This window comes from Humulus lupulus, chromosome 4, assembly GCF_963169125.1.
Source record: "Humulus lupulus chromosome 4, drHumLupu1.1, whole genome shotgun sequence".
NCBI lineage: Eukaryota > Viridiplantae > Streptophyta > Magnoliopsida > Rosales > Cannabaceae > Humulus > Humulus lupulus.
In genome coordinates this window covers 188,174,892-188,194,351 of record NC_084796.1, presented here as the reverse complement: position 1 = coordinate 188,194,351, position 19,460 = coordinate 188,174,892, and the positions used below count along the sequence as shown (strand labels likewise).

At 33.7% G+C, this 19,460-nt stretch overlaps 2 protein-coding genes and 1 long non-coding RNA gene across 5 annotated transcripts; all 3 read left to right on the top strand.

The window, feature by feature from the left end:
* Window positions 1-1,070: 1,070 nt before the first annotated feature.
* Window positions 1,071-6,700, top strand: LOC133831039 (uncharacterized). The gene is made up of 2 exons (XR_009892366.1): window positions 1,071-4,666; window positions 6,153-6,700. It is a non-coding gene; the product is annotated as an uncharacterized LOC133831039 (long non-coding RNA).
* A 4,833-nt stretch (window positions 6,701-11,533) lies between these two features.
* LOC133831038 (uncharacterized) lies at window positions 11,534-13,969 on the top strand. 3 transcript variants are annotated; one of them, XM_062261197.1, is made up of 3 exons: window positions 11,534-11,750; window positions 11,912-12,084; window positions 13,706-13,969. In XM_062261197.1, exons 1-3 carry the CDS (start codon window positions 11,669-11,671, stop codon window positions 13,808-13,810), a joined length of 360 nt encoding a protein of 119 aa, XP_062117181.1. In that variant the 5' UTR covers window positions 11,534-11,668; the 3' UTR covers window positions 13,811-13,969. The 3 variants fall into 3 exon arrangements, with proteins under 3 accessions (XP_062117181.1, XP_062117183.1, XP_062117182.1); XM_062261199.1 differs by lacking the exon at window positions 13,706-13,969 and adding an exon at window positions 12,951-13,205 and having other exon boundaries at window positions 11,537-11,750; XM_062261198.1 differs by lacking the exon at window positions 13,706-13,969 and adding an exon at window positions 12,418-12,679 and having other exon boundaries at window positions 11,541-11,750.
* A 4,104-nt stretch (window positions 13,970-18,073) lies between these two features.
* LOC133829330 (uncharacterized) lies at window positions 18,074-19,398 on the top strand. The gene is made up of 2 exons (XM_062259125.1): window positions 18,074-18,556; window positions 18,629-19,398. Exons 1-2 carry the CDS (start codon window positions 18,491-18,493, stop codon window positions 18,953-18,955), a joined length of 393 nt encoding a protein of 130 aa, XP_062115109.1. The 5' UTR covers window positions 18,074-18,490; the 3' UTR covers window positions 18,956-19,398.
* Window positions 19,399-19,460: the final 62 nt, after the last annotated feature.

Genomic DNA, 19,460 nt, shown 5'->3' with positions numbered 1-19,460 from the left:
AGTTAGTGTAGTTTCCTTTTATAATTCACACATTATTCACCATAAGTTCTAAACATGGTTCACACACCATTCACACCAAATTCACACATGGTTCACACATCATTCTCACATTGTTCACCATAATTTCGGAACATGGTTCGCACATCGTTCACACACTATTCACACCAAATTCACACACTATTCACACTAAAATCACACATGGTTTACACCAACTTCACTTCATACATGGTTCACACCACAATCACACATGGTTCACACCAATTTCACACATCGTTCACACTGAAATTACATATGGTTCACACCACAATCACACATGGTTCACACCAATTTCACACATCGTTCACACTGAAATTACATATGGTTCACAACAACTTCACTTCACACACGGTTCACACTAAATTCACACCACAATCACACATGCTTCACACCAATTTCACACATTGTTCACACTAAAATTACATATGGTTCACAACAACTTCACTTCACACATGGTTCACACTAAATTCACACCATAATCACACATGGTTCACACCAATTTCACACATTGTTCACACTGAAATTACATATGGTTCACAATAACTTCACTTCACACCAAATTCACACTAAATTCACTCCTTATTTCCCAATTAAAACATGCCTCAAGTAGTTAGAAATTTAACCAAAGTACAAATTCAAAATAAACAAAGGAGTCATAATAACAACAAGGGATCCCAACAACAATACCTTGGGCTAGGGTATCGGGCTTGCAAGGGGAGTGTGGGGTCTTAGGTGTTGTAAACCTTGGGCTCCGGCGACGTGGGCTCGACGATATGGCTGAAATGTGGGTGGGTTCGGCGTCGGGACCAAGCGAAGGGGATGGGTTCGTGGGTTCGGGACCAAGAGTCTAAAAGGGGCTGGTGGCTATGGAGATGATGACGCAAGTGGGAGGAGGGACAAGGTGGGTGCTGGCCGGAGTACCACCGCAACTTCAACGGGAATAAATCTGGGTTTGGGAGGGAGGGTTTTCAATGGACGGGAAGGGGGAAGGGGAAGAAACTGAAAGAGTTTTATTTGGGTTGTTTAACAAAAGGGCTAATTTTGTTAAAAATGTGAAAAACTTTAACTAAGGTTAGAGTTATAAATATAGGGCTGAATAGGTTAGTTCACGGAGATACCCAAAGTTATTCTCACTTCTCTCATTCATCTGTCGATTTAGTGGAGCTCTGAGCTCCTTTTTCTCCTCCATCTTTCTGTCTCTGAGTACCTTCTCCACGCACAAAGCTCCATTGTTCTCCTCTGTACTACAGACTAGAGCAGATTCTCTCAACAGTTTCTAGGTTGACATGCTAGATTGCTCTACTATATGGCATTAGGCATTGGGTAATGTGCAATGGCCAATGAGTCTGGTTTCTTTTCAGTTTACCTACAATGAATTTGATCTGTTGAATTCTTGAACATGTTGTGTTGTAAAGTTGAATTTTTTTGTTTCTAATTTTCATGCTATTAATAAGATTTTTACATTATTGCCCCATTAGAGACCTTTCCCCTTATCATGGATGTGTCCCAATCAGCTTCATTTCCATATCATTTCAAAATCCATCACAAGCCCAGATGAGGGCTCTTATTTTAGTGTCCAAACTACTTTTAAGAAAGAAAAAAAATGACATTCTCTTTTATGCAGGAGTTTCTTTTCTTCCATAAAAACAATTTATAAATCATAAAGTAAGCAATACTTTATATGGGTATCTTAGGGACCAACCAAGCACATCCAAAAAAGTGTAGCAAAGTAGAAATAAAACTACGTATTTGCTATTTTATTAGGATCTCAGTTTTAGTTTTTCATAGATCCTTAGAACCATTCTTCTATTTTTTGAACTTTTCCTTAAGGCAGATACTATGATATACATCTTTTGAGTATAAGCATTTGAGTAACAAAAAAACACAATATTTTATTAACTTTTTTCTTCCTAATTTAGTCCTTAGCCGAGTAGTTTAAAGTTGGGATTATGTGGATTCTTAACAAATGTTTTAGATATATATGCTGGGTGTTTTAGAGCATATATATAGAAAGAGCCCATAATTCTTCAATGTTGAGTATACAACTGAAGCGGATCATGACAACTATGATTAGTTATTAAGCTATTATCGTTATTTCTGAACTCTATAAATAACTAATACTTAAGCAAGCCCATTCATTAAGTGATCTCTTTTCTCTTACCAATCCATTCGTCATTTCAGAGAAAAAATGTTTCTTAGTCCTTATAGCTTCATTTATTTTCTTCTTTTTATTCTTATTCTCACTTCACTAGAAAACTTCACTCTTAGACTGAACTCATTTAATATATATTCCTTTATATTTTGCATGTTGTAGACACTATGACATTACCGTATATTTTCTATATTAGGTTTCATTAATCGATATATGCTTTTCCAAGAGGAGTTCTCTTGTGGCTATTTTGGCTTAAAATCTATTTTCTAAAAGTTGTTTGTTTTTTATCATCCAAACATGTTTATGTTTATGTTTTTGGTTTTTTGTTTTTTTGGATATTGTTTTTAGAAAACAATAACCAAACACTGTTACATTTTGAAAGTTACAAAAAGTGTTTTCTATTCTCAATTTTGAAAACACAATTTTGAAAACTGAAAACAATGTCATACACCTTATAAAATTTCCCTTTAATGAATATTTTACATGGCCAAATTACTCCCACTAAAATTATACAATTCCAATTTAACCAGCCTTATATTCAAATATCATTTTCTTGGCACCCATTGCCCTCGTTCCCCAGCAGCCATGAAACCTCCTTCACTATAGCTACCGCACTTCTCGGACCAGGCCCTCTCCAGTCCGACAAGTGCGATGGCTAGTGAAATAGGTTTCATGGCTGCTGGGGAACGAGGGCAATGGTTGTCGGTCCTCTCCAGTCCAGGCCCTCTAAGGCTTTGGTGCTAATTTATTTTAGGTAATGATTTGTATTTTGATTTGAATGTGCTCTTAGATTTGAAATGTTGGTATAACTTTCTATATGAAATATATTAGCTAGCCATGCCTCAGATATATATATTTATTTACATACGTTCCTTTCTTGTTTCTACTCGATTTTTGGTTTCCAATTTCTGTTTGTATTCTTTTATAGTTTTGGTGTTCATATAATATATTGGATTTTTAGTTCAAATTATATTTCTGCAGTTGGAAGTTCTTTAACTACTTTTGGATGTTTGACATCGAAAATTTGAAGAGTCTAAGGCATTGAAATAATTAATATTTGATGGCAGATTATTTTCTTTTTGGGTGGTTATGAATCTTAGTCTTGAGAGCTAATATTATAGTCCTTGGCAGTTGGCACACCATCTGTTTGATAGAAGTTCTGAGTTAAAGTCATTTTTCCTTTGTCTTGTCACTCTTCATTGGTGTTGTTGCATATTTTGGCAAAAGAATTTAACTAATTTTTATGTTATTATTGTGGTCACTTACCAAGTTAGGATTCTACTTAGCATATAAGAATGCTTCATATTTTTGCCGACTTACCAAGTGACGGAATTTACTAAGTTAAAGCTTTGTCAGGAAGTTGACGAGTCAACTTCATTTGAGAAATTGTTTTCCAAGTCGGCATGCACAATGAATGAAGAAGTAGAAGAAGAATAAAAACCAGCGGATGTTTTAGGATTTGGATGACCTCTCATACTAACAGGATGTGAAACAGAAATGGGAAGAAGCTCGATTCAGAGTTGATTTTCGTGAAAATCTTAAGGTTGGGTATCGTAAATTCATGTACACCAACTTTTTGTGATTAAGATGAATTTTTATTCCCCCCTTCTCTAATAACATGGAATAATTGAAGCACCTTTGAATTAAATACAAGGTAGCAAGTGTTTGATTCATAGGTTTTTCTTGTATTTATAATTTTTCTCATCTTACTTCTTATACATCTTGTTATATAAACTTGATTGATATATTGATTCTATTTGTGCTTACTATATGTTGTGTTGTTATGATCGAGTTCATTCTTTGGGCAATGTTTCTTCCTAATCCAGACCTGACTGAATTGATTCAACTATTGTGTATACAATGCAATTGGTATTTGGGCCTCACCTTATCATATGTGTGTGTGTGTGTTTACAAGAAACCCAATTTGATTTCTGAACACAAAAAGAAACTTTATTGCTTTGAAAGAATAAAATTGGCTTCACCATGATAATACTTAGGAAAATGTGATAGTATTTACTTTCCATTTTATAGATTGTGTTTAAATGGTTGAAGGAAGTATTTTATACATCAGATATGAGTTAAATGTAGACAATAGCGCAGGTTGATATTTACCTTCCAACCTGCGCTAGTATTTTATACTTAGGAAAATGGGATAGTATTTACTTTCCATTTTATAGATTGTGTTTAAATGGTTGAAGGAAGTATTTTATACATCAGATATGAGTTAAATGTAGACAATAGCGCAGGTTGATATTTACCTTCCAATTTTTATTTTTCTTCCTTTCCATTTAATTTTATGTATAGATTATCTTTTGGGCATATTCTTATTTTGTTCTTCGTAAGGAATTTATGGATGATGATACAAAGGTTTCAAATTCTGTTTCTACTGCCTTATTTTTGCATATGGTCAACTTTTAAGTTTCAGCTTGCTCCGATTTGGTTTTCCTTTCTCCAAATTCTGTTTCAACCTCTTATGTGGTGAGTTTTTGTTCCTTTACTCATTCTTCTTTTTTGCCAAAACCTTAAGCCATAATTATTGTCTTCTCTATAATGGCAATATTATGTTCTCCTGATATGATACATTATTTCTTTTGCATGTACTTATTCATTGTTATCAATACTTCCTATTTTTACTCTGTTCACTTAATGTAGTGCTCTTTTCTTGTACCCTTTCCCTTATCTTGTTCCTAGGCTTAAAGTTGAAAGGGTGTATTTGTGTTGTATTGCTCTTTTTCTGAGCTTTTGCTTGTGGGTTGTTGTGATATTGGTACTGATGCATTATAAGAGCTTTTGGAAATGCTATTTGTGAGAGTACTAAGATATGTTATCAGGAATTAAGTATGTTTTAGCACCAAGTTGTTAGGCTAATATCTAGGCATTAATGTGAATAGTCGGTTCAGAAATGGGACGGTATTATATAGAATATTGCTATAAGGCAGTGCCGAACCCACCCACATTAGATGACATAGTAATTTAAATTTAGAGGGTGGATAAATAGTTTTTATTGTTACATAAAAGCATATGGTCGATCTTCATATTTTAGATTTGTCTACTATTTTTGTTACTTGAATATTTGTAGTAGTTTAATTGATTCCTTTTGAAATATACATTTCATGGAAAAAATTTATGTAGTTATCATTTATCAAAGTCACCATTTAGGCACTTCGAGATTTACAATTTTGATCCTGGATTATTTTTATTATTATTTTGTTTCTAGTCCATTATTTGTTGGGAAAAGTCTATAAGGAATTAGGTTTGAGTTAATGGTGCCATTATGCTATACTTTAGTAATTTCTGGGTTGTCAAATATTATTAGATGGTATTTTACTACTTTTTATTTTGTTACATCTTAGATTAAAAGTTTTATAAACTTCGACTTTCTACCAGAGATTAACCAAGTCCTCTGTGATCTTGTGGCCGTGAGTCACTGACTTATGATATTGTAGCAGTAATGCAGTGCTCTTTTCCTGTTCCTTTCCTTTCCATGTTTTTTTGTAGACTTTAAGTTAAAAGGGTGTGTTGTATATCACCCAAGAGGGATAACTTAAATGGTCTGGCATGTGATCACCTCCCCAAAGTCTCGGGGTTCAAGTCCTAGGATTAGTAGGGGATCATATGTTTTTTATTTAAAAAAAAATAAACGTGGGTGCTGTATTTCTCTTTCGTTGAGGTTTTGGGCTTAGGTTGTTGTGAATTTGGTAGTGATGCATTGCAAGAGCTTTTGGTTGTTAGGCATTATGCCTTTATTAGCACCATATTGTTTCTTTTTCCTTGTACTTTCGAGGTATTTATTTGGTGGGGTTTTGGGGAACGAGGCTGTAATAACTAAATTTCAATATCTAGACTTAATTTGACACTTCTTATTCCTATGTGGCTTCTGAATCTTATAAGTCTTTGCTTTTAGTGCACACAACAGGAGATTTAAAAAGCAAAAATGACAGTTTTGAAACGTTATGTGTTGTAGTTGTTCATGTCGTTGAAATACATTACAACAAATGTAGTTGATAGAAACAATTGGCGGATCATTGCGACGACATCAACGGTCGAACATTCAATCAAGAACTCGCTTGAGTGCGGTCGTTCGTGTAATGCAAAGGCTGCCACAATTGTGGTGGAGGTGTTGGCTATACGGCTGAGGGTGGAAGGCCTTGACCAGGGACAAGGAAGAGGGATTCATGTTGATGATGTAAATATGGAGGTTGAGAAAAAAGGTTTTAAGAATCGTACCAAAGTTTGGGCCATTGTTAATGCACTTAAAAACAATGGTATCAAACTCGTTCTGGAAGATAATGTTAAAGACGAAAATCCATCCCACCCAAGTTTCTAAACATTGCCTACTTACTCTTTTTATTTCTTCTGTCTATATTTGTGAGTTCCTTTTGTAGTGAAAAGCATTATAAATTTAATGCTTTGGGGCCTTTTTGTAAAATAGTTTCATTTTGATAATTTTTTATGAAGTAGCTTTCCCAAACACACTTCTTATCCAGTTAAATACACTCCGACTTTACTCAACACATTGTAAGATTTCACTAGACATTTTGTTTGGAAGTTTTTCTTTTTTTGCAAATAATTATTAAAATAGATCATTTTTAAAGGGATATTAAAAGGAAGTATATGTTTACAAATTACACATATCAACTTTGTTCTTGCTCTGGGTTAATTTCTTCTAGTCTTCTTTCTAGCCTATGAGATAAATACTTTCTTTATATAGATAGAAATATACTTTTGAGTTTAAGTATATTTCTTAGTAATGAAATTTTCACCTTTAAGCTACAGAGCTGATCACTTAATTTATAATATTAATACAAATTATAAATACTGAAACAAATTTAGAGTTTAGGTACTAAAGATAATATTTTTATGTTAGCTAGCTGTTATATATCTATTTGGAAGACTTCTCAATGGTTACTACCCATGAATGAATACCATAAATTACTAAACAAGTTTTTGATGATGAATGGTTATAATGGTGATGAAAATAAGTAAATAAAATATATAAAATCAATAATTTCAATTTTTTTAGATTAATTAGGTAATAAACATTAGTTGGAAAAATAATGGTCATATTAATTATTCTCATTAATTCCAAAATAATTTTTTTCTCATGGAATGGATAAAAAGAATTAATCAAGAATGGAGAACGAATGTTAAATAAGATTTTTTTTATTATTTATTTAATAAATATGTGACTGTCATGTAATTAGATAGCCATTTCAAACGTTTGAAAAAATCAAAATTTATTTTTAGAAATAGCAATTAACAATTATAAATATGGATCATTGATTTTAATACAATAATTAATATTAAGTAACCACTCATAGGCAGTAACTATTAAAAGTGCTCCTTATTTATTTAAAACGTTTTTGTTTTTCTTCAAAATTTTCCATCTATCAATAATAATAATAACAATAATATGAAGTTGAAGATTTATAAATGTTTCATCTTTTTATTTGTAGAAAATCTACTTGCTTTCTCAAAAGATCATCACTACCCCTCTCTTCACATTTTATTTTGTTTTTTTAGTGGAAATTAGAATAAGAAATACCACATTTCCTATGGTCAGAGATGACCACCCTATTTAGAATTAGAAGAATCAAAACTGTCATTTGAAGGTTTTTAAAGGACTAGTTTGCAAAAACACTATAGATATTTATGTATATAGAAATTTATATAATTTCAACACATGTATAGATTTAAACAAAATTATTAGTCAAAAGAATGTTAACTTAAAAGTGTCCTGGTCAAGTAGAGTTCTTCAACTTGATGATGATGATGATGAATATATAAATATATATTTATATATGTAAGTATATGATATACAAAATGGATGAGATTGAGATGAGATGGCCCATTCTTCTATATCTCCAGCCATTAAGTTGCTGTTAGGTGATGATGGACCCGACAATGCATCAATCAAAATACAACTCTAATAAATCATACCATGTGGTCTTCATTAATCACCTAATGCACTCTACTAATAATTATAATTCTTCTTCTTATTTTTTTTTAAAATATATATATATATATCTTTGCATTTCACTTTCGATGCAGAAAAACAAACTAAAACCAATTCAATCATTCATGAGCTTTCCAATTCTTATTCAACTTCTTTCTTCTTTGTAAATGTAAGTCTACACACACACAGTGATTATTCAAAAATTTGTTTTAAATGTGTTTAGTAATTCATTTTTAAAAAAAATTCTAAATCTAATTTAGCCAAATGGGAAAAAGAAATTGGACCGTTTTCTAGCTGTACGACCCTATATATATATTTGCATTTGACTTTCGATGCTAAACCAACTCAATCATTTATGAGCTTTCTAAATGCTATTTAACTTTTATTATTCTGTGTAAATGTAAAATTAACTACATACATACATACATACATTTATATACATAGTGACTATTCAAATATTTAAAAAAAAAAAGTTTTAGCCAAATGGAAAAATTAAATTGGACCATTTTCTAGCTGTATGTCCTTTATATATAAATACAATAAAAGCAATATATATTATTCTATTTTGCATACCCTTTCTCAGCACTTTCTTTACATTCAATGTTCGAATTCAATATCTTTAACATATAATGGGTCCACTCATAATAAATCTCATGAAAATGACTTGACCTTTAAATAACCGAGCTGAAACTATATGTATATATTTTGCCTTTTTTTCTTCTTAAATTTCGTGGTCAGTAATATACACTCCAGTCTCAATTATTAGTCAAAATTTAAACCCTATAAAGAACTGCATGCATGCACTACTACATACCTACTAGTGCTAACAATTTATGCAAAAATCAGAGCATGAGTTGAAATTGATTGGTTTGGTGCACACACATCCTGATTGTATTGATCAGATTTCATTTGACATCTCCTTATTAGTTTTCACATTCAACTCTCTAGTTTTATAATATCCCATCTAACTAATATAATTCCCCCTTCGTGAAAATATCTCTATCTTTGATTCAAGATTTTCATTTTTATTTCTGTGATTGCATTCGGTGCCACCAAGGTATATATGGCTCATTATGTATGTCTAAAAATTGTATTTTATGTATAATCAATAACAATTATATAATGTACGTAGTTACTACATAAAAGTAATTTTTGGCATGCAACGAAACTACTCTAACATTTCTTATTATACCAAATTCAAAGCATTTCTTATTATAGTTTATATGATACCATTATGATCAAATTGAGGGTTGTATATTTTGTTTCCTAAGACCAATAAATTAGATCCATTAAATACATATATTATGTTCTTGGATACGTAAATATATGATTAAACAATATATCTTGTGTAAACAAAATTTAAAATTTAAAATTCAAATTGTATTTTGGAAATAATATTATTGTAGAATTGTTTAATTAATATATAAATATATATATATATATTATTTTAAGCTATGTATGTGTTCGTGCAAAAGGTTGAGTAGGGAGTAGTTTGACTACTAGTAACCCATCTCTTATTATTAAAAGAGCACAATTAAAAGACATTTCCATGTTAGTAGGTGTGTTATAAATAATTGAGATATCATATGTGTATACTGTTAGAGAATAGAAAATGGATGAGATTCTCGTACAATTTATAATATTAGAGCAATATTAGAGTATGTTACTCACTTATCAATTTAGAGTATGTTACTCCACTTATCAATTAGTTTTAAGATAAATCTCGTAATTTATTCTACGCATTCTAACATATATTAGTTTATTATATATATATTATTACTAACTTTATGTCATTGGAATAAGTTCTGTTAATTTCAGTTATTTATCTAATGATTACAATTTGCTGTAAGATTCCTATCTTATCAAAAGATTTAAATGAGTAAAAACAAGGCTTGGATGGTCGATTACTTGATTATGAAGAAGGATATGGAAATGAAATCTTGTCAGGCAAATCTTTAATTATTGTTGATTTAAATGGAAACAGATATTGTGGAATTGTTGCTATATATATTGTCTAGTTATATAGCTAGGGAATAATAATATATTAATTACACATCAAAATCAAACCACAACTTGAGTTGAATTGAATGATAACTAAATCTTACCTCATCACATACATCGGATTCTTTAATTATTAATAGAGTAATTTTGATCCCTTTAATTAGATTTATATAGAGAGATTATAGATTGAAGTGAAGATTAATTTATCATGCCTTCATTACAAGATTTTATAAACTTTATTTTTCTTTCTTTCTTTTAAGTTAACATCAGAAATTAAAGGCTTTTTCTGACAATTTTAACAATTTTAATTTCACTCAATGCTTTTTCTGAAAAGACCAGCAAACTAATTAAATGATGTAAAGTTTTTCTCAAGTAGTGGGAATCTATTACAATTTTTATGTATGTTTATCTTTGCAAACTACAACATTAACTTGGACCTTAATATTGACCATTATTTTTCCTTCTTTATTAATTGTTCTGAGTCAATATTACATGATTAATTGATATTAGTCACAAAACATACTGATGATTATATAAAAACATATATGCACATGACATATACACACACACATCATCATCATCATCACTAAAACTTTGAATTTTGACCATATCATTTACGCACCTAATGTTATAATTTATGTATTGAACAAATTATATACTTGAGTTTATATCTACTAAATATAAGTTATAATCATTTAATTTATAATAAAAATTATCAATGGTGTGGATTTATTGGAGCCAGTTATCTAGAGAGAATCCATCCCCACTACTAGAAACCAAGCGTAAAATGTATTTTGCTTCATCATTTCACCAATTATATAAAAATAATAATAACTGGTGAAAACTATTTTTTTTAACGTTATTATGTTAAATGATATTTTCTTGATAATTTTTTGTAAGATCATTTTGTAAATAATTATAAAAAAAGAAACTTTTATGTAAAGTGACTAAAAACATATTATATTTTACCACACTCCATAATATTTATTATTATTATTAATTAACCAAAGATTTTGATAGCTTAATGAGAGAAAGAAACAAAATAAGGGATAGTAGGTATGAGTATATAATTAATGTGAGTATCAGCTGGCCAAAGGAGAGATATAGCTAGCTTTTGATGTGGTTTCCTTTCTTGCCCATACTATATGACATTTCAATTATGTACACATGCAGCTGTCCGGACCCAAAATGCAAAAAACTTTTTAAATAATAAACAAATGAAAGATTTATTTTTATTTTTTTACAGAAATATGGACCAAAAAAATTAAATATTAAGATAAAACCTTTATTAGGTATCTGATATAGCTACACTATAACATTAATGTTCCAACACAACACATCCACATCGGTACCGCACTACTTATTGCTGTTTAGATTGTGACTGTTTCATAACATATCCCTAAAAATACCTCAAACCCTTCCTTCTGCCAACTCTCTTCTTCATTTTCTCCAAAACCTTTCCCCTTATAAATAAGTGCTCAAGACACCCTTTTAGTTTCTCAAAAAAGTTATATATAATATATATGGAGTTCATCATCAACAAGTCTAGCTTCACTCTCATCTTTATTCTCTTCCTCTTTGCCACTCTTCCTTATTTCTCAACAGGTTTGTATTTTACTAAAATTAACTATTGTAAATATTTATTAGTAAATAATATAGGTATATAAGCACATTTAATTGTTCGAGTGAGTTTTCATTATGAGTATATAAATATATATATATACACAGAATTAATTGAATGTACGTATTTTTGGGTATTTGAATAGGGGCTATTGTGGTGGATAGTCATGAGATTTATGAGATTGATTATAGAGGACCTGAGACCCACTCATCAATTCCTCCGCCTGATCACTCAAATGGAAAACCTAGAGTTCACAGGCAAAGCTCATGGGGACATCCCAATAACCCTAAATCTAAGACCACTTACTTGGGAAGAAAGGTAACTCTTTTTTTTTGTTTTCACATGCAGCAGCATGGTTTAACAGTTGTTTTTCTCACTTGGGTTTAGCTTAATTAATTCATATTTAGAACTTAGATTATTATTAGTTCATCTTTACCAGCTTTGCTTTCTCTCTCTCTCTCTCTCTCTCTCTCCAGAATATTTTTCTTTTTTGGCACTGTAGTGTAATCCTGGTCTAGTGGACAAGACACCAATAATGTCAAAATCATGTGGTAGTTGTACTATAAAATATTGTTTGAGTCACTATTTTTTTATATATATTTTGAGTATTATTGAAGAATTCCCCCCCACCCACTATTTCTGATTTTGCAGGCCAATAACATACATGGCTGAATGAGATGTATAAAAAGTGGGAAGATCTTCTTTTCTAGTGGTATTAGTTTTAGTTAAAGTGATGATATATTGCCACTTATTAATTGGTTAATTCCTATATTGATCTATAGATAATTAATGTGTAGGGGGTTTATAAGAAAATGTGATGAATTATATTAGCAATTAATGTTTGTGTCATTAGTTATATATTTTTGTTCTCTATTTCTTGGATTAATATATAATTGATTTCGATCTTAAATAATCTTGTAATAATGAGTCTGATTATATATAATAGAAGTACTAGAAGTACATAAATATACTTATGATATCTCTAGTGTAATGGAACATTTTATGCATATCCCTTTATTTTTTATTCTTCCACTCACATTAAAACAGGCCGGAGTAATGCCCATAAAGCTATACGTATATTTATTGGTTTTCTTTTTTTTTTCTTTAACATGAGTGGTACAGCAAATTAATTTAAATAGTATATTTATGTATATGATGGTAACCGATAACTGTGAATAATGCAGCTAGAGAGATGAGTGAGGTGAGGAAACCAAAGGACCCGAGGCAGTGAGAGTGGGACTTGTCCCCCGTGTATTAATAATCTCTGGGCATATCCCAAGGGTTGAGGTCTTATGGTTTTCTTTTCCAAACCCTAGCTTCTGGTTTCTTCTTTCTTAGGCCAATACCAACCCAACGGCATTACCCTATATATATATATATATATATATATATATATGCCGTGACTACCTCCAACCCAACGGCATATATTACCCTATTTAGCCATGTGTCAATAGTGTCATTGTATATATACTGTGCACTTTTCACGCGGCAAAAATCCTCTTATTTTTTAATATATATTTCATATTTTTTTTGAAAGATAAAAATATTTATATCCTGTATATATAAATATATAAGTATTATTTTGGTCTATATTTTATGTTGGGTTTTTAAATTATAAATACACATGTAATTTAATTTTATAAATAAAATTTCAAATATTTCATAATTAATTTCTTATATAATTTATTTTAATTTGTGTATGAAAATTCTTACTTTACACTATAAGAAAGTAAAATTAACATTGAAATTGATTAAAGATACAAAAGATAATTAAAATATTACAAACTTACATCTAATATTAAAATCAAACACACCAAACATAAAACTATAAACAACAATATATATATATATATATTTGTAGAACACAAGACAAACTAAGACATACTTCTAATAATTTTAAAAACGACTTCATGTATTATTATGCATAATATGATAATAGAAGATGAATGCGACTTTAATGCACCCATTGAAGAACGACTCGAAGTGCCAAATCCAGAATTTGAGATGGTGGGTAATGACGATGCTCGATTTCAAGAATTTCTAGGTCGACATAGAAAAATCAAAGACAAGGATGCTCACATTCCACGTCGAAATGCATTAATTGAACACTTGTGGGACGAATATAGTATCGAAAAATTAGTTTAATTTAATTAATATTTCAAGGGTGTGTTATGTTTTAGAGTTAATTGAATGTATTTTATTTTAGTAGTGTAATATTTAAATAGGAAAATGTAATGTGTTATTATAATTTGTCAAGTTTTAATATTTATGAAATAAGTTTCATGTAATTAATAATAACATTTTTACTTAATTGATTAATTAAATAAATAAATGATAAAATAATATAATAATAAAAAAATATTACATTTTATTAAAAAATAATATAATAATAAATAATATATTTTTTGGTGTAATTTTTGGTGTTGTGGTTGGAATGGAAAAAAATATGGTGCTAAAATTCCTTAGTTTGGGTGTTGGTGCAACATCATATATAGTGTTATAGGTTGGAGATGCCCTTAGTGAATCTAAATGCCTGCGACAGATGGACCCTTTGTCATTATTTTTGTCTACGAGAATAAATGGATAATTTCATTTATCTCTATTATATGTACATGAGTGTTGTTATTTGACATCTTAAGGTGTCTAACACCACATGAGATGACTCATTATGTTTGGTTAGTAATATTATTTAATTTTATTTATTAAATTAAAATGTGTGGATCTTAGTATTTGATTGCACCAATAACTGTATGTTACTTCATGTATTATCGGGCACCAATGGTGTCCCTTAGCAACATTCATTAAGATCGTATAATACAATTTTGACCATTCATCTTATTTCGGATGAAAGGTTAGGACTGTACTTTTTTAGTAATTGCACTGATATGAATTTTTCTGATATCACTACTAAAAAACGGGCCTTTCTCGACGAGCGGGGCCCACCAAGAATCTGGGCGCCAAGAATGATCATGTGTTCTACCCAATACCGGTAGGCCAATTAACGCGCATCAAGATTGGGCAATTTTCGACGGCTTGTGGAGCAATTTCGACAAGCTTAGCCTGCCGAGATTTAGATAATCTCGACGGGCCTTTTGTGGCCCGTTGAGAATGACTGTAAGTAGTTCATCTCGGCGGCCTCGTTCCGCTGGGATATGGTATTGCAGGGGGAAATAATAATTGTAGTCTTTTTTGCTATTCCCCCCTGCTATATCTCATTGATTATATCATGTATTTACAACAAACTCAGACAATTTACAACAGATAGACATATTATAGAATATATATATATATATGATAATATGCTCTCTAAATATTACCCAAAAACTCATAAAAAATGTATATAGATTTGTGGATATATGTTGTGTTGACCCACGATTTGGCCAACGACATGGAGTCAAATATACAACAAATGATAGAACGGCAAGTAAGAAAGATAATCTAATGGAAGAGAAGAAAACACCAATGATTTATAGTGGTTCGGCCCCAAAAGATGGTAATGACCTACGTCCACTTAGTGCTATTATTAAGATTGAATCTCCAAGCAGTGATCAAAGAACTAGGGTTCTTGAGTTTCACAAACCTTGGAAGAAAATACAATAAAACGATTGATAATTGCACTATAGCTCTTTCTTTTTCTCTATCTTAGCAAAAAGATTCAGGAATCAAAAATCCCTTCCTTGAGCTATTTCATGTATATTTATAGGCTCAAGGAGGGTTACATACGGTAACGTGCCCTATCTTTCCTTAATAATCGCGTATCAAGATATTAATGAAGAAATATTTCATGCAATTATTATAAGATTACAGTTTAAGAAGGAAATAAGTCAGGTTATACAACCAGCCTAGTCATATCTAAAAATTATCCCCTGGCCAAGCGATGTGCTTCTGGTCGATAGTCGAGCAGTACTTCTGCCACGTGTCAACTACGTGTGAGAAATTCTTGCCACGTCATCTGCAACTGTTTTTAGGGTAAACATTTTCCCCCCAAGTTTATTTATTGCGACCAGCAATAAGTAAACTTAGGAAACTGCTCTTCGAATACCCCACGAAATCTGTCAGAGCCGCCCATACTTTCTCGAAAAAAGGCGATCAATCATGTCCAATCAAGGCTTTTCGGCTTCCCAATAACTTGTCTGACGGCTATCACACTTCCCCATGCCTTGGAAAGTTACCCTTTTTGATTACCTTGGTAACCGCTCCTCGGTTAATATAAATAATCCTTCAGAATTAGTTTTTACTTTTTACACTTTAACTTTATCTTCAAGGAACTGAAGAACCAGGAGCTATACTTCCAGAAACCTAGAAATTCAGATGGATCACGAAGCTCTTGCCCAGCCGAATCAACTTAGTGCCTCAGAACTTCACTCCATCTTTCATACAAGTATGTTTCTTCGAACCTTTCATTTGTTAATATGCCATGCAGTACTTATTTGTCTCTATTCCTGATTTCTGAGTTCTTGACTGAAACTGTTTTGGGGAGATAGGGAATATTAACCGACACTTGAAAGGGTGATGAAACAACGTCTTGTAGGGGTTAAGAGCCAGTTTGGTAGTCGAGATTGTAGGTTTAGGGCGTAAAATCGAAGTAAAAATTTGACTTTTAGGCTAGTTGAAAAACTGGGTTTTTCCCACCCCTTCGGAGTCGAAAAAGTTTTTTCTCGAAATTTTTTTTACTTCTGCTTTTCAATCTGTTATTCAAACTGCTCGTATAGAACTTAGTGTTTTTGCTAGAATGTTGCAGGTCGTATAAAAGCTTAACTTTTATACGCGAGCAACGTTATTCTAAGTTTCAACACAGATTTTAAGGCTTCACATTCTCACCTCCCCCTTTCTCTGTTCGCAGCTCTTCATGCAAGATCCTTGGGGAGGTGAGAAGCTTATCGACGACGATTTGCTTGCCCAATTACTTAAAGACGAGGAGCATCCGTCGCAGCTGGTGTCAGAGATTCCTTTTTCTCGAACCCCACCCAATAGACCTCAGAGAAACCTTCCAGCCATAGGTAGAGTAAAATCCACAGCCCATAAAAAGAAATCTTCCAAACCTTCATACCAGCCCGCTCCTCAGGCTGGAATTCCCTCGACTAGTGGTCGGGAAAGGAATATCCCCGACCCAAACATTCAAACTCATGCTCAGCCCCGAAACGACGTTCAACCAGATGTTGAATGGTACATTGCACCTGGCAGCCAGGTAACGATCATGATGATCACTAATTACATAAAAAAATATGGACTCCCTAGGGTGACATTAGTTCAACCCACTCAAGACCAACAGGCAAACTTGCCTGGAGGCGCCTTCAGGCTTGGTCGAGGTATCACATTGAGGCAGGAGCGACCCTGCCTCTTCATCCTTTTTTTCCAAGGGGTGGCCAATTACTTCGGGGCCGCCCCTTTTCAAATAACTCCCAGCGGATATAGAAGTCTTGCTGCACTCTATATCCTTTATAGCCACAAAAAATGGCCTGTCCTCACTCCACATGAGGTTAACTATCTGTTCGACCTGAAATCTAACCCTAACCAAGAAAACACTGGGTTTTTCCACTTTTGTCACTAGGAGATAGGTTGCACTTTCTTGTCTGACACCACTCATATCTCGAATGTGGGGAAGTACCATCAGGAGTATTTCCTGACGACTGACATGGTCGCGAACAACTTGGCCTTCACTCAAGGGGGTAAAGTCTTTATACCACTGGTCGTCAATATTTCTTCAATTTTTTGCTGCATTTTCCTTAGAAATTCAGTGCGTTTCAGGCCCATGGTTGTGACCAAATCCTACTCCAAACATGGAGATGCGATCAGCCCTCCTGGCCAGCATGACCGACATAGAGAAAAGCATCAAACAGCTGGTCACGGAGGCCAATCTGAGATTGGTCGGCCTTTTGGCCCTTCATCAGGATGTGAGGGAGTCAACGGCAGGGAGTGCCACTGGCGGAGAGGTTCCCGAGCAGCACCCAGACGTGGAACAACCCCCTCCGAGGAGGGCCACTGGAGTAACAATCAGGGAACCCTCTAACACCCCGCTGGTTGCTGCTCCCCCCGCCCCAATGGGAAAAGGAAGAAAGAAGGCCACCAAACCTCTCGAGCCCCTCAATGAATCTTCGGATGAGAACGGTACTGATCTCTCGCTCTTAGATAGCTTGCCAATTCCCTGTCACTTATTTGACGGGGACGACAATTTTAAGTTCGCTCCAAATTTAGATCCAGACTTCTTCATGCTAGAGAGTGAGTGTAAGACTAGTAGAGTATATAAAGTAGTGACCAGTAATGATAGCTCAGGTATTTCACTTACAATTTTCTTTTTTTCTTTTCCTGACATAGCATACTCAATCGTTTATACTATCTCACTGTTCGTGTATTTGCTTCTATTTCAGACATGGACTCCGAGAACGTATTCGACATATACAGTGCCCCCGAGGCTCCCTCGAGCAAGAAGAAAACAAGCTAGAGGCATCCCAGGGAAAGCAGTAAAACGCCTCAGGCCAAGAAAGCCCACACTGCAGGCCCTTCGGCTGATGGACCCTCAGCAAATGTAACACCTCCTCCTTCTCCTCACGAGCAGCAAACTCCCCTTGCTCCTGCTGGGTCGACACTGTCTCCACAGACCCCAACCGACCCAACTCAACAGGCTAGTCCTGCTTCCACAGGGGGTGACATATCGAGTCGCGCCTTAAGATCGGTCTAAGACAGGGTCGCCAAAATTTTGAAGCACGAACGTTGCTGAGAGGTGATGGCTTCGACGGAGACAATGGACGTTTACCAGATCCTAACCCTCGCATTGAACGAGTTTGCCAGTGTAAGTTATCTTTTTCTATGGAGACAACCCTTTTACATTCTACAGTTAGTCTAACCTTTGCTCTGATCGCAGGCAATGCTGACCCTTGCTGTCGGCCGGCTCCGCTCGGATGCTGCTATCGAGCAGTCCAAGTCTTTGGAGCAACGACACGCTGACGAACTCAAAGCTGCCAAAGAAAAATACGCTGAACAGCTTGAGGCGGTGCTCGAGGAGAAGAACAAACTGGCTGAGGAGTTGAGGGAGAAGAAAAATGCTCTGGATAAGGCCATCGAGCAGAGAGAAAACTTCAAGGAGTCTAACCGCATCAATTACCGTGCAGCTAAAAAGCTCGAGGAGGACTTGACTGCGAGTAGACAAGAGACTACAGCCTTGGAGGGCCGGATCAAGAAGCTTGAATAAGCCAATGCCAGCAATTTGGAAAGGTACAAGAACGCCACGGTTAAGTGTTTCTATGACTTCTGGAAACACAACCATGAGGCTGACTTTAGCTGCCTTCCCGAGCGCGCTAGGCATGCTGAGATAGCCTGCTTCGTTGCTCGATTAGCGAAAGAAGAGAAAGCAAGGGTACCTGCCTCGCCCGAAATCTCCTTAGTAAATGGCTTGGACGAGGCGGACAATGAACCTACATATGTCGTCGACCAGGGCACCCCTCAAGATCCTCCAGCCTCGTAGTCTGCCATTTTTCTCTTTATTTTTCAAGTACACAGCCTATAGGTCGTGATGTAAAGACACTTATTTTCCAGTTGACTATTTATTGCTGCATGGGCAACATTTACTTTTAATTGAACAATTACATCCGAGTAGTGACTGCTCGCGGTGTAAAAGGATACACTTTGACATTATAATATATGTGCACATGCCCGAACTTAGCATAGTACTTTGGTTTGATTTCACAAAATACAAA

Bases quoted from the DNA above. Each gene is read 5' to 3' on its own strand.
- LOC133831038 (XM_062261197.1), top strand. From the start codon at position 11,669: ATGGAGTTCATCATCAACAAGTCTAGCTTCACTCTCATCTTTATTCTC. The intron at 11,751-11,911 runs GTTTGTATTTTA...GTATTTGAATAG, and splicing joins TCTTCCTTATTTCTCAACAG to GGGCTATTGTGGTGGATAGT. The intron at 12,085-13,705 runs GTAACTCTTTTT...ATATGATAATAG, and splicing joins CCACTTACTTGGGAAGAAAG to AAGATGAATGCGACTTTAAT.
- LOC133829330 (XM_062259125.1), top strand. From the start codon at position 18,491: ATGGCTTCGACGGAGACAATGGACGTTTACCAGATCCTAACCCTCGCA. The intron at 18,557-18,628 runs GTAAGTTATCTT...CTCTGATCGCAG, and splicing joins CATTGAACGAGTTTGCCAGT to GCAATGCTGACCCTTGCTGT.